This window comes from Panthera uncia, chromosome B1, assembly GCF_023721935.1.
Source record: "Panthera uncia isolate 11264 chromosome B1, Puncia_PCG_1.0, whole genome shotgun sequence".
Classification (NCBI taxonomy): Eukaryota; Metazoa; Chordata; class Mammalia; order Carnivora; family Felidae; genus Panthera; species Panthera uncia.
Genome location: NC_064811.1, coordinates 32,546,937 through 32,560,023, shown reverse-complemented (window position 1 = coordinate 32,560,023; position 13,087 = coordinate 32,546,937). Strand labels below are relative to the sequence as shown.

At 33.1% G+C, this 13,087-nt stretch overlaps 1 protein-coding gene across 1 annotated transcript in view; it reads left to right on the top strand.

The window, feature by feature from the left end:
* The window catches only part of PDS5A (PDS5 cohesin associated factor A), a 136,580-nt gene that overhangs the window by 44,677 nt on the left and 78,816 nt on the right, over window positions 1-13,087 (top strand). The window contains exons 3-8 of the mRNA XM_049631903.1: window positions 1,216-1,419; window positions 2,521-2,607; window positions 3,106-3,203; window positions 7,669-7,795; window positions 9,683-9,763; window positions 11,858-11,998. Coding sequence (XP_049487860.1) covers window positions 1,216-1,419; window positions 2,521-2,607; window positions 3,106-3,203; window positions 7,669-7,795; window positions 9,683-9,763; window positions 11,858-11,998 — 738 coding nt within the window. The remainder of the gene's footprint in view (window positions 1-1,215; window positions 1,420-2,520; window positions 2,608-3,105; window positions 3,204-7,668; window positions 7,796-9,682; window positions 9,764-11,857; window positions 11,999-13,087) is intronic.

The window sequence follows — 13,087 nt, the reverse complement described above, 5'->3', positions numbered from 1 at the left end:
TTCACAGAATTAGGAAAATATGTAGGTGCAGAAAAAATGATAAAATTCAATACATATGATAATGTCATCTTCTGTATGATTTATTTCACTTAGTATAGTACCCTGTAGGCTCATCTGTGTCATGAATAGCAAGATTTCATTCTTTTTTTATGGCTGAGTAATACTCTCTTGTGTGTGTATGTATCACCTTTATCCATTTATCTGTTGGTGGACATTTAGGTTGCCTCCATATCCTGGCTATTGTAAATAATGGTGCAGTAAACATCAGGGTGCATATATCTTTCCTGATTAGTGTTCTTATTTTCTTCAGGTAAATAACCAGAAATGGAATTACTGGGGTGTATGGTTTCTATTTTTAATTTCTTGAGGAACCTCAACACTTTTCCACAGTGGCTGCACCAATTTATTCCCACCAACAGTGCATGAGGGTCCCCTATTTCTCACATCCTCTCCAACACTGATTTTGGCTCAGGTCATGATCTCCCAATTTGTGAGACTTCAGCATTGCATCAGGCTCTATGCTGAGAGTGCAGAACCTGCTTTGGATTCTCTCCCTTTACCCTCCCCTGCTTGCACACAAGCACACACATGATCTCTCTCTCTTTCTCAAATAAATAAACTTAAAAAAAAGGGGGTGGGGTGCCTGGGTGGCTCAGTCAGTTAAGCATCTGACTCTTGATTTCTGCTCAGGTCATGATCTTGTGATTCTAAGTTCGAGTCCTGCATGGGCCTCCATGCTCACAGTGTGGAGCCTGCTTGTGATTCTCTTTTTCTCTTTGTCCCTCTCTCTCTGTCCGTCTCCTGCTCATGTGTTGCTCCCTCCCTCACCCCCAAGAATAAATAAATAATTTTTTTTAAATACTTAAAAATAAAAGAGCCTAAGTCAAGACAGCTTTTATAATAAAATATAAAAGAAACATAATTGATGATGTTACAAGATATCATATGAATCTGGCTGTTCATATGAAGCTAAGAACTTTTTACCTGGGGTAGGTGTAAAATGATAACAGTCTTAAATGACTCTCACGAAGAATCCAGGCTCAAGGATTGGAAGAATATTGTTAAAGTGTCCATACTACACTTGATTATGAATCCTCTGATAGTGATTACTAGTTTGTGTTGTAATGGACATGAGTTTTAAAAAATATATATCCTCTACTAATTTCTAAATATTAGGAGTTGAGTATTTTTTTTTCCTTTCATACATTTTTTCAGATGGTAGTAAAAACTTTTATGGATATGGATCAGGACTCAGAAGACGAAAAACAGCAGTATCTCCCACTAGCCTTGCATCTTGCATCTGAATTTTTCCTCAGGAATCCCAATAAAGATGTGCGTCTCCTTGTAGCATGTTGTTTGGCTGACATCTTTCGAATCTATGCCCCAGAAGCTCCGTATACTTCCCACGATAAACTTAAGGTAAATATAGTCTTTACAGAATTAGTTTACTTTTCTAGTTTAGGTTACCTTTAGGGACATAGTTTTTATTATTATTCACCTATCATCATAAGATTATATCATAAATTGTAAAACAAATTATTCATTCAATTAAAATTCTTTGTATATCCACAAAAATGGTATTTTTATGAGGCATTTAGGGTTTAGATCAAAACTAGTCCCTGTCTCCTCATCTGTAACCTTCATGATAACCCATCACAAAGCCCAGATGGCTGAATTGTAGGGATAAATAGTGGATTAATGACACTTTTAAAACAGTAGTGTAACAGAATTTACATATTCAAATGATGATTTCCCCCTGCAAGTTACATGCAAAATTACATTATGCTCATCTTGGAGATTTCTGCCTTTGTTTGGAATGTTTGAGGAATTCTTTTCAGTTCCTCTTGAGCTCACTTCATATTCTGAATAATTTTATTCTTGGCAAATTTTAATACTTTGAGCTGCTTTCTTTTTAATAGTCCTCAAGTCAGTTTTTTGCATATTGATTCTATTTTGGGTTAAAACTTCTAAAGAAAGCTTATTAAGAAATGGCACACTATTGTCATGAAAAGTACAACCTTTAAACCAGTCTGTTATTATTTTTGTTCCACACAAATTTGTAGTTGCACAACAGATTCAAGCTAGATATTAAAAATCACTATTTACATGTAGGAAATAGTAATGGAAAGACTCTTGTGCAGATTCTTAAAATGAAGATGGTTGTTTGGCATAATGCAAGATGAAGATAGTAAGTAGAAGTTCTGTAGTCGAAGAAAGGGTAATAAGATACAGAACTTATGTTTCTCCTAGAATGAGAAAGCCTAAAGATTTATGGCAATAGTAAACTTTTTTTTTTTTTAATCATTTCTAAAGGATATAATTTTATATGATTTGCTCTGTTCGCATTATTTGGAATAATGGACTAAACCAGTCTCACTCAAGTCATTCAGCTAAAGGAGAATTGTGTTTTATAATATGTAATAGAGAATATATATACAGATTATTATTAGTGTATTGTGAAAGAAAGAGTATTAAGTATTTGTATCTAAACTAATGTATTTTATCATTTTGTTTTAACAGGACATATTTTTGTTTATTACCAGACAATTAAAAGGTTTGGAGGATACAAAGAGTCCACAGTTTAATAGATACTTTTATTTATTAGAGGTAAAAAAAAATTTTAATAAATATCATGCTATTCGTGTAATAAATTCCTTTTAGTAACTTTCTTGTGTAAAATGAATTTTTTTTGTTTTATACAAATCCCCTTTAATAAAATATCTTTTTTAAGATGAAGTATATTCTGCTGGAAAATCTGTTCTATTTGAAACTCTGTTTTCATTTTTCTATTTTTATTCTCTTCTAATCTGAAGAGGGATTAAGTTGAATTAATTTTCACTGTTCCTTATATATAGTATGTATATATGTCTACTAATATCTAACAGTTTAGTATTTTTCAGTTAAAGGATAATGCTAACAGATAGAGGTCTTTTAAAGGTCACAGTATATGAAGAACTAAAGTTTAGCAACTTTAATTTTGCATAGTTGGATCTTCATAAGCTTTAATATACATTTGTAATTCTGAAAATGAAATTTTGGTAATGAGTTTGCTTTTGTGTAATTATTCTGTGCATGTGTAAATAATCATTTATTTATTTATTTAAGAACTTAGCTTGGGTTAAATCATATAACATCTGCTTCGAATTGGAAGATTGCAATGAAATTTTTATTCAGCTTTTTAGGACTCTCTTCTCAGTGATCAAGTAAGTTATTTTTTAAGCATTTGTTTGTCTTTTTTCTTGCTGTGCATATATTGGAGTACTGTGTACTGTGTACTGTGCCTGTAACTAAGATCTTTTAGATTTTTAACAAGCTGTTTTCCTTAGAAGACTTGAAATGAAGAGGAAAATAAGATCTGTTGTCTGAAAGCTGCCTTTGCTCTCATACTACCATTTGAAATTATAGTATCAGTTATATTGGTTGAATCTTATAAAGCAAATGGTGTGAGACCTTATATAATGAAGTACTAAGTTATGAGGTGGAAATTATAAGTATTTAAGTACCATTAGTGAGTGCTGGAAATCATGGTACTTCAGTGGAAGCACACTGACTCCCATTTTTGAGCTAGAAAAAAATCTTAAGCATTGCTCTTTATATAAGTAGGGACCGTAATGCACCCGGAAAGGAGTGTGGTAGCTTGCCCAAGGACACATCACTGAACAGGACAGCCCAAGCTCTTGATTTCAGTCCAGTGTTGTGTTTTGTTGTTCTGTTTTTTTGTACAGTAAACCAAGCATTTTTCTGAGATACGTTTTATAGCATTGCACTATATACAAACATATCTCACATAAATTTTAAAAATTTTTTATAAAGTTTATTGAGAAAGAGAGAACATGTGCACAAGTGGGGAAGGGGCAGAGAGAGAGAGAGAAAATCTCAAGCAGGCTCTGCACTGTCAGTTTGGAGCCTGATGCAGGGCTCAGACTGATGAACCATGGGATCATGACCTGAGCCTAAATCAAGAGTTGGATGCTTAACCAATTGAGCCACCCAGGCACCCTAAATTTAAAATTTTCTAGGAACCACATTTAGAAAGATAGAAAGAATCAAGTAAAATTTATTTTGATAATATACTTTATCCCACAATATCCAAAAGCATTATTTAAAAAAAATTTTTTTTAATGTTTATTATTTATTCTTGAGAGAGAGAGAGAGAGAGAGAGAAAGCAGGGGAGGGGCAGAGAGAGAGGGAGACACAGAATCTGAAGCGGGCTCCAGGCTGTCAGCTGTCAGCACAAGAGCCCAGCACAGGGCTCTACCTCATGAGCTGCAAGATCATGACCTGAGCCCAAGTTGGATGCTTAACCAACTGAGCCACCTAAACGCCCCTCCAAAAGCATTATTGTTTCAATATGTGGTTCTGTTCATACTACAAGTGTTTAATAGCCAAGTGGCTACTATTTAATGGCTTCCATATTGGACAGCACATTTCTAGGGTTTTCTGTAGTTTTTTATGAATACTATCATGTTTTGTATTTCCTTAGATAGAATGGTAGGAATAGAATTTAACCTGGAATAAACAGGAAAGGACTGGACTGGAATGGTATAGAAATAGACGTTTATAAAGAGACTGCATGAGAAAAAAGCTTCCTGTGGCAACTAACTGAAGGCCTGTAAATAAATGGTAAAATATATAAACTTTACCTTTTGTGTTAGTTAGCTTTTGCTGCATAACAGCCCAAAACTTGGTAGCTTAAAATAGCCCCCATCTTATTTAGCTCATGATTCTGCTTGGCAATTCTTTTTGGTTTGGGGTGGTCTCACTTATGTATTTGCAGTCAGTTGGCAAGACGTCTGGCAGTTGGCTGAGAAATAGGACAACTAGGTCATGTGTCTCTCTCATCTTCTTATCATCCAGCAAGGTAGCCCAGGACTTTTCAAATGCTGACTAGGTTTCAAAAGTAGCAAGAAAAAGCATGATTTACCTCACAAGCACTTTTTAAACCTCTACTCACTTTATGTTTACTTACATTTTATTGGCCAAACAAAGCACATAATCAAGCCCAGACACAAAGGTTGGTTAGACTCCATATCTTCATGGGAGGAACAACATTTTAAAGGCATATGAATACAGAGATGAGAATAATTTTTGGCCATTTTGTGCATCCTGTCACATTTTCGCAACTTTTTCTTTTAAAATTAAAATCAACAAAATTTAAAAACTCCTAAAACTGCCATCAGTCTGCCCATCTTATTGACCTTAAATATCCCCTTAAGTCCATTTCGCACTCTGCCCTTACACTTCTTTCCTCTCACAATTACTTGTACATACACACACCTTTCTTTGATCCATTAATATTTTTATTTCCTGAACCTAAAGATCTAAGTTTATTGTTGACCTCATTATCTATCTACTTAATTCACAATGAGGTATGAGTAAAAGACTTGCCTTTTGAAAGAGAAGCTCATTGATTTGTATTTACTGACACATTTACCATTTGTCTGGTGCTCCTCATTTCTTTGTGTTGATGCAGATTTCTGTGTGCTATTATTTTTCTTCAGTCTGAAGGACTTCCTTTAACATGTTCTATAGTTCAGGTCTGGTGCTGATAGAATTCTTTCAGTTTTTATGTGTCTGAATATCTTTATTCCACTTTCATTTTTGAAAGTTATTTCATGGTAAGAGTTCTAAGTTGATAGGCTTTTTTCTTTTTTTTTCTCTCTTTCAGTACTTTTAAGATGTTGCTCCATCTTTTTCTGGTTTTCATTGTTTCTAATGAGAAGTTTTTTCATTTTTAATCTTTGTCCCTCTCTACACAATGTATCTTTTTTTCTCTACCCACTTTTAAGATTTTACCTTTATTACTGGTTTCAAGCAATTTGATTATGATGTACCATCGTGAAGTTTTCTTTCTTCTTGTGCTTGAGACTTACTGAGGCTTGGATATGTAGGTTTAGCCTTCTGACTACGAGATGCTCTGTGAACTGTGAGATTTTTCTATTGTGATTGGAAAATGCACTATTCTAAGATCTTTGTAAGTTCCAAGGATTCTTCACTCTGCTCCCTCCTTTCAGGTAGTATCTTCCCTAAACTGAAGAAATTTCTTCACATGCAAGTCCTGGTCTTTAAGTATTTGAAGATTCAGGGGATACCCTTTACAAACCTGCTTTTTGAATAGGTCTCTCCCCTCTGATATTCTAGTCTTTCCCCTGCAAACTCTAGTCTTTCCGGACTCAGGAAAACCACTAGTCTCTGTCAGGATCTTCCCTACCCACACTGGAAACTTACCAGTCAATAAGCTGGGAAAATTGTCAACCTCTCTCAGAAACATGTGCATGATGTTCAATGTCTGAAAACTGTTGTTTCATATATTTTGTTCAGTTTTTTAGTTGTTTCAGGTAGGAAGGTAAATTCTATCCCAGTTATTGCATCTTGACTAGAACCTGTTGAAACCATCTTCACTTTAGTCCTTTCCTATCCCAAAGTATATTTGGGTCTGAGAGTTAACTACTCTCTTCACTTTTTGTATGTGTGTGTGTCAACCTGAATGTTTCTTTTTTTTTTTTTAACCCCCTTACACACACTCCCCCTTAACACTATATAGTTGATTCATCATGATCTAATATCCTTTAGTAGACAGGATATTTGGAAGAAGGCATGCAATGGGGTATCTTTCCAAAAGTTCTAGGAAACGGTGTATGTAATATGATAATTTTTCTACCAACTTAAGAAATTGTCATCTTTGCATTTTACCATCAAGTGCTCCACAGGTCTCCTATACATTATTTCATGTTATTATTTTTTTTAATTAAGAGATATGTAAATAATATTAAAATTTGGTCTTGATTTAAACTTCCCTGTATATAGTAGTATAACTAAATTATATCATTTCTTTTGATTTGTCTTTACATATATATCTGATAAATGTGAAAGTAGATAGGTCAGGTCTTTAGTTAAGATGCAGTCAGAAGGAGAGAAAACTAGATGTTCTACCACTTATAAAGGTTTTATAGCTAGTCTTTTTAGATAAGCACTATATCAGCGGTAGAGACATTTATTGAGGAAGCCTACATTTGACTCTTCACTGGCTAAGGAAGTAGGAGTAAAAGTGACTCTAGGCTTGATTTTTCATTTATTTGAAATTCTTTGAGAGATACCTACTGACGTTTTCAGAACCTTCTAGTCATAAATTCTGGTAAACATTTGATATCAGACTTTTGATTTCAGTATTGGTAAATTAAATCTCTAGTGACAAAGATTTATAGCAAAAATTACTTGTATTGGTTGAGGCTGTTTTGGTGTTTATATAAAGTTTTATTTTGGGAAATATATTAAGATCTAAAAGGATACAAGGGATGAAAGACTGTCTGCTTTCATTATCTTGTACTTTCTTAATTGAAATTTTATCACCTTTTAGAATCTGGGGTCATGTAAGCAAAGATGTCCTTTCTTTGAAGTTGATGTTTTTGTTTGGTTGAATTTAACTCACTCTGAATCCTAATTGTATAGCGACTTAATTCATTTTAAAGGTCTTTGGTTTTGTAAAATACGGTACCATACAGCTGAGGGAGAAAGTAAATAGAGCAATCAAAATTTCTTTGCCATTATTGGCATGGTTCCCTCAAGTGGAAAATTCTTTTATATCTGAGATAGTTGTTTTAAACTGGGAAATATAATTTTCTTTTTGTAAGCCCGATTTTTTTTCTTTTCTGTTTTTTTTTTTTAAGCAATAGCCACAATAAAAAGGTACAAATGCACATGCTAGACTTGATGAGTTCTATCATCATGGAAGGTGATGGAGTTACTCAAGAATTATTGGACTCCATTCTTATTAACCTCATTCCTGCACATAAGGTCTGTATAGTATGAAGATATTAAAGGTTAATGTTGTTTAACAACTAAAAATAGTTGTTTTTCACTGATTGCAATGTCATGTAATTATTCCCACTATCATTCTCTAGTCCCAAATAAAATAATGTAACACACATCAGTCTTGTAGCTATTGTTTTTAGAAGGTTTACTGATTAACATATTATAATGGTAGAAGATTTTCATTCAGTGAAGTGCTGCCTATTTTCTGGAAAACAAGAATTTTTCACATTCACCACTCATATCTAATGTGGGAATTAAAAGAAGTGAGAGTACTATCTTGGTTAGGTTTTGGTTGGGGGGGGGGGGTTATTTATGGGTTTTTATGGAAAGGAAAAAAAATATTGCCTCCTTTGTAACATAGACGTGGAACATAGGAATTGTATTTCTTTTCAGAATCCATATCCTACATTTTTCTTGGACATTTTCAGAAAAAGAGATTTGGTAGAAGCAGGAACTATATGGTTAATGTTAAGGGGAAAGAGATGATTCAGAGCTGTGTATTTCTCCCTATGGTTCCTTTTTCTGTTTCTCTCTGCTAAGTCTTCCTAAGGAACTGAAGGACTTAGCTTTCCACAGACTCTACCACAGGGCCATACTCAGTCTACCTTAGTGATATTCACCTTCTAGCTCTTTTCCTCTAATGGTTCAGTGATCTATTATCAGATGTTAGATGAAAGGTGTATCTAATTACACTTCTCTAATAACACAGTTAATTATTATAAGTTCTTCTCCTGCCTCTAAATATGATTTGCATTTTATTAATTCAAATGAATCTGTAATTGGCCAGAATTTTGAGAGTATGGCAAACAGGGGGAAGTATATGTCAGGCAAAATAAGAAAGGAAAAACTCTGAGGAATAGATAGCATATTTGGTGTTTATATTCTAGTTAGTATTTTTATGATTAAGAAATATATATATCCTTTTAGGAAATAGAAAGGTTGCCTTAATTTTGAGCTAATCTTATCCTTTGGCCAGTAGAATAAAATCTTGGAGCAAGGGTCAAGAATCTGTGGCTTGTGAACCAAATCTGGCCTACTAGCTATTTATGTAAATAAAATTTTATTTGAACATAACCATGCTCATTCATTTTCATTTTGCCTGTGGCTGTGCTCAACAGCAGAATTGCATAGTTGCAGCAGTAACTGTATGACTCAAAAAGCCTAAAATATTTACCATCTGGCTCTTTGCATAAAAAGTTTCCTAGCATCTTTTGGGAGAGGTGCAGGATGATGGTGAATGAATCTCAGTTTGGTCCAAAACTCCCAAGTATAGAAATATTGATAGGTACTCTTTAAAATGAGAAATCCATTCCAAGTAAGTTTTTAAAAATTAAATATGTCTTTTCTGTGATCTTTCTCAGACCCTTTAATTTGTTACAGTGTACAGGGAATCTTGAGGAGCAAACACAGTATTCAACATTTCACAAGTATAATTGACCAGCTGTTTTTCTTGAGATACTTTGCAGGTGTACTCTTTCTTAGAGGACATATTGATTAGACAGTGAAATACTTAGGATGATGGGTTAGGGTGTGTGTGTGTATTCATTTAGGATTCAGGGGTAGAATTGATAGTTCAAACTGGTTAACAAACCCAAAAACCCTAAGGTCCATTTTCTATTTAATAAAACTAAACATACTATAGGGTTGAGCTTTTGGCTAACTAATGTATGTTTGTTTTTGAATTACAGCACTATTTGCAACTTCTGCATTTAAGACCACTTGTCTAGAGAATATTGGGTGAAACCTTAAATGAGATCCAGTGATATTTTTTGCTTTATAGTTTATAGATTTGAAGATAATAGCGTTATGGTGCTGTCTCATAAATTCACAAACTCCTTTGTAACCTTGCATATTTTTATTGTGTTTCAGAACTTAAATAAACAGTCCTTTGACCTTGCAAAAGTCCTGTTGAAAAGGACAGTCCAGACTATTGAGGCATGCATTGCCAATGTATGTATTTCTGTTTATATTTACTCTATAATTGTATAATTCTTAATCCATTGTATTAACTTACTGGGATCTTTTACATATAGTTTTATTTAGCCTATAAACAGTTTCACCTATTTAAAACAAATACATAAAAGAACTGATATATCCAGATGTGACCAAATATAAAATACATATATAAGCTTTGACATTTTTAAATGGCATAAGATAGAAGATATTTTATGAAAACTTGTCTACAACTTCACCCCTTTTACTGCGTTTGTATTTATATTTATCTTTCTATCTCCCCAATATGCTGATCTCTCTTACTTTCTCCTTTCTTTACCTTTGGCTCTCTGTGTCCATTTATGTTTATGTTTATGGGTCATTCCTCTCAACTGTTTTGTTTCTGTCTTAAATAGTTGTTACATATTAATAAGAATACTGCTTTTACTTTATTGAATGGAAGTTTGTTCTTTTTCTTACCTAAAAAAATCACTTATCTAGAGTAATTTATAATTCTTTTAATGTATCAGTTAATTCCACTGTTGCACATGTGCTCACACCCCTCTATTTTTTCAAATATGCTATATAAAATTTTGAATTGTCTGTATTTATATATATCTCTATATTTTGATATTATCTTATTTATAATAGAAATGACTATAAATGTTTTTTGAACTGACATATACCCATAATTTACCTAACCATTTCCTTATTATCTTGCATTTAGATTTTGTTCAATGTTTTCTTTTTAGTAATTAATTATCTTCGTGAATGTAGCATTTATCTATTGTTGAGTTATTTTCCACATTAAAAAAAAAAACCCAAGTGGGAGTATATTCAGTGGTATGGATTATTAGTATTGTTTATATTACTAAATTAATATTTAAATATGGTAAAACTAAGTTTCTTTTCACAAAAGAATATACAGTGAAAAGTGTCTCTCTTCAACCCTGAATACCCTTTTTTTAGTTCTCATAAATAACCTCTACCAATAGACTTTCATATATCCTTCCAAAATTACTGTTCTGTGCTTATTCATTTTTTGTGTATGTGTATTTTTTAACTTGTTAAAACTATTTTTAATTCTTTTTCTATGGTCTGTATAATAAGTATGAATATTACCTAACTTTTCATGTATGTTGCTTTTCAAAGGATATATATTGTTTGGTGATACTACCAGAAATATACTTAGGTCAGTTATGTGCAACTTCCTCTTTAGCATTTTTAAATATATTTTTTATAAGTGTGTTATGTATGTTGGCAGGGAGTAGAGGTCTCTTTTAATTTGTGCTTTTGATAGTCTTTGTTTCTTCCCAGCATTCTTTTAAATTATCAGTTAGCTTTTATATCATCACCCTTTCTTTCACTTGGTCCTCTGAATCCAAATGTATTTGACTTTCTCAAATACATTTTTTTTATAAAAAAAAAAAAATTCAAGGTGCCTGGGTGGCTCAGTGGGTTAAGCGTCAGACTCTTGATTTAGGCTCAGGTCATGATCTCAGTTTGTGAGATAGAGTCCTGTGACAGCCAGCGTGACCCTTTCTACCCAAGGGTCAGAGAAAGGGAGAAAGAGAGAATCCCAGGTGCTGACAGCACCGAGCCTGTCGCGAGGCTTGATCCCATGAACTGTGAGATTATGACTTGAGCCAGAATCAAGAGTCAGACTCAACTGACTGAGCCATTCAGGTGCCCCTAAGTATTCTCTATTATTAAACTAATGGCAAAATTAGTCAGACTTGAATAAAAAACAAAAAGACTGTCTTTAAAATTTTTCTGTTTTAAAGAAATTTCTCTGTAAAATTATTTATAATGAGTGACAAAACTAAGTTGTTTTGTTTTTATGAAAGTTAAGATTCCTAGAAATGCTATCTTAATTTAGAAGAAAGCTAATCTTTTTTATCTTTCTCCCTGGACATTCCTATTTCGATATTTAGAGGTTTATTTTAGTGACTGTTCTATCATATATTAGTAATTGAAATACCTGTTTTGTTTCATCCCCTTCAGTTATATATGTAATGCCTAAATCTATGTTTTTTAGACACATGTGTATAAAAAATATGTCAAATTTTTTAATTAAATGGATGTTTTATTTTTGTTTACTATCTCCTATAGTTTTTCAATCAAGTCCTGGTGCTGGGAAGATCGTCAGTAAGTGATTTGTCAGAACATGTATTTGATCTGATTCAGGAACTTTTTGCGATAGATCCGCATTTATTATTATCTGTCATGCCGCAGCTTGAATTCAAACTAAAGGTAGGACTGACTATAATTTTTAAGCCCTTTAAGCTTTAAGAGAAAAATTTATATATAACTGTAAAAGATATAAATATAGTTGTTCTATATAAAAGAATAAAACGTGAGTTCAACTTCTTACATTTAGTTAAGGTGTACATTTTTTAATCATTTCAGTAAAACAGTCTCTCTCATTTGGGTGTCATAGAATTATACTAGAAAATTATAACTCTCCTAGTTGCTGAATATCTGATAAACACAATGACACAAATAATAGGTATGCAAAATGGTATTATCCCTTACAATACATATTGTTATTAAATAGTATTTATTATTATGTAGGTATGTTTAAGAACTTCAAAAGATTTCAAACTGAGTGCTCAAAGAGTCTTGATTTAACTGTATGAACCTTCCATGGTATAGATCAAGGACAAAAATTTTACTGTATGACTTAGGGCATACTCTTTTTTTTATGGCCAACTCAACAAGGAATTCATAACTCCTCAAATATATGAAAACTTGACACTTGATCTCCTATCCCAATCACACTATAGGAGATAACAGCTTATATTTGCTTAATATTCTGGACTTTTTGAAGGGCTTTATTATATATCCAGTATCTTACTTGATCCTTAAATCAAACTGTGGTATAGTTAGGACCAACATTATGGTTTTGATTTTTGAAGTGAAAACCTTAAGATGAAGTATTTTGCCTAATTACACAGTTAAAACAGATTTGAGGGGCACCTGGGTGGCTCAGTTGGTTAAGTGTCCAACTTCAGCTCAGGCCATGATCTCACATCACGGTTTGTGGGTTCGAGCCCTGCCCTGGAATCTGTGCTGACAGCTCAGGGCCTAGAACCTGCTTTAGATTCTGTTCTCCCTCTCTCTGCCCCTCTCCCACTCATGCTCTGTCTCTCTCAAAAATAAAATAAGCATTAGAAAAAAATAAAAAGATTTAGGATTAGAACTCCAATTTTTAGACTCTTTAAAAAACGTGTACATGATAATTAAGAATTGTCCATATTGTCTTTATTATAAATATTCATTATTTATAGTATAAAAGGACATCGTACCAAGCTTCTAAGAAACTCTGTTATATCTTGGGGG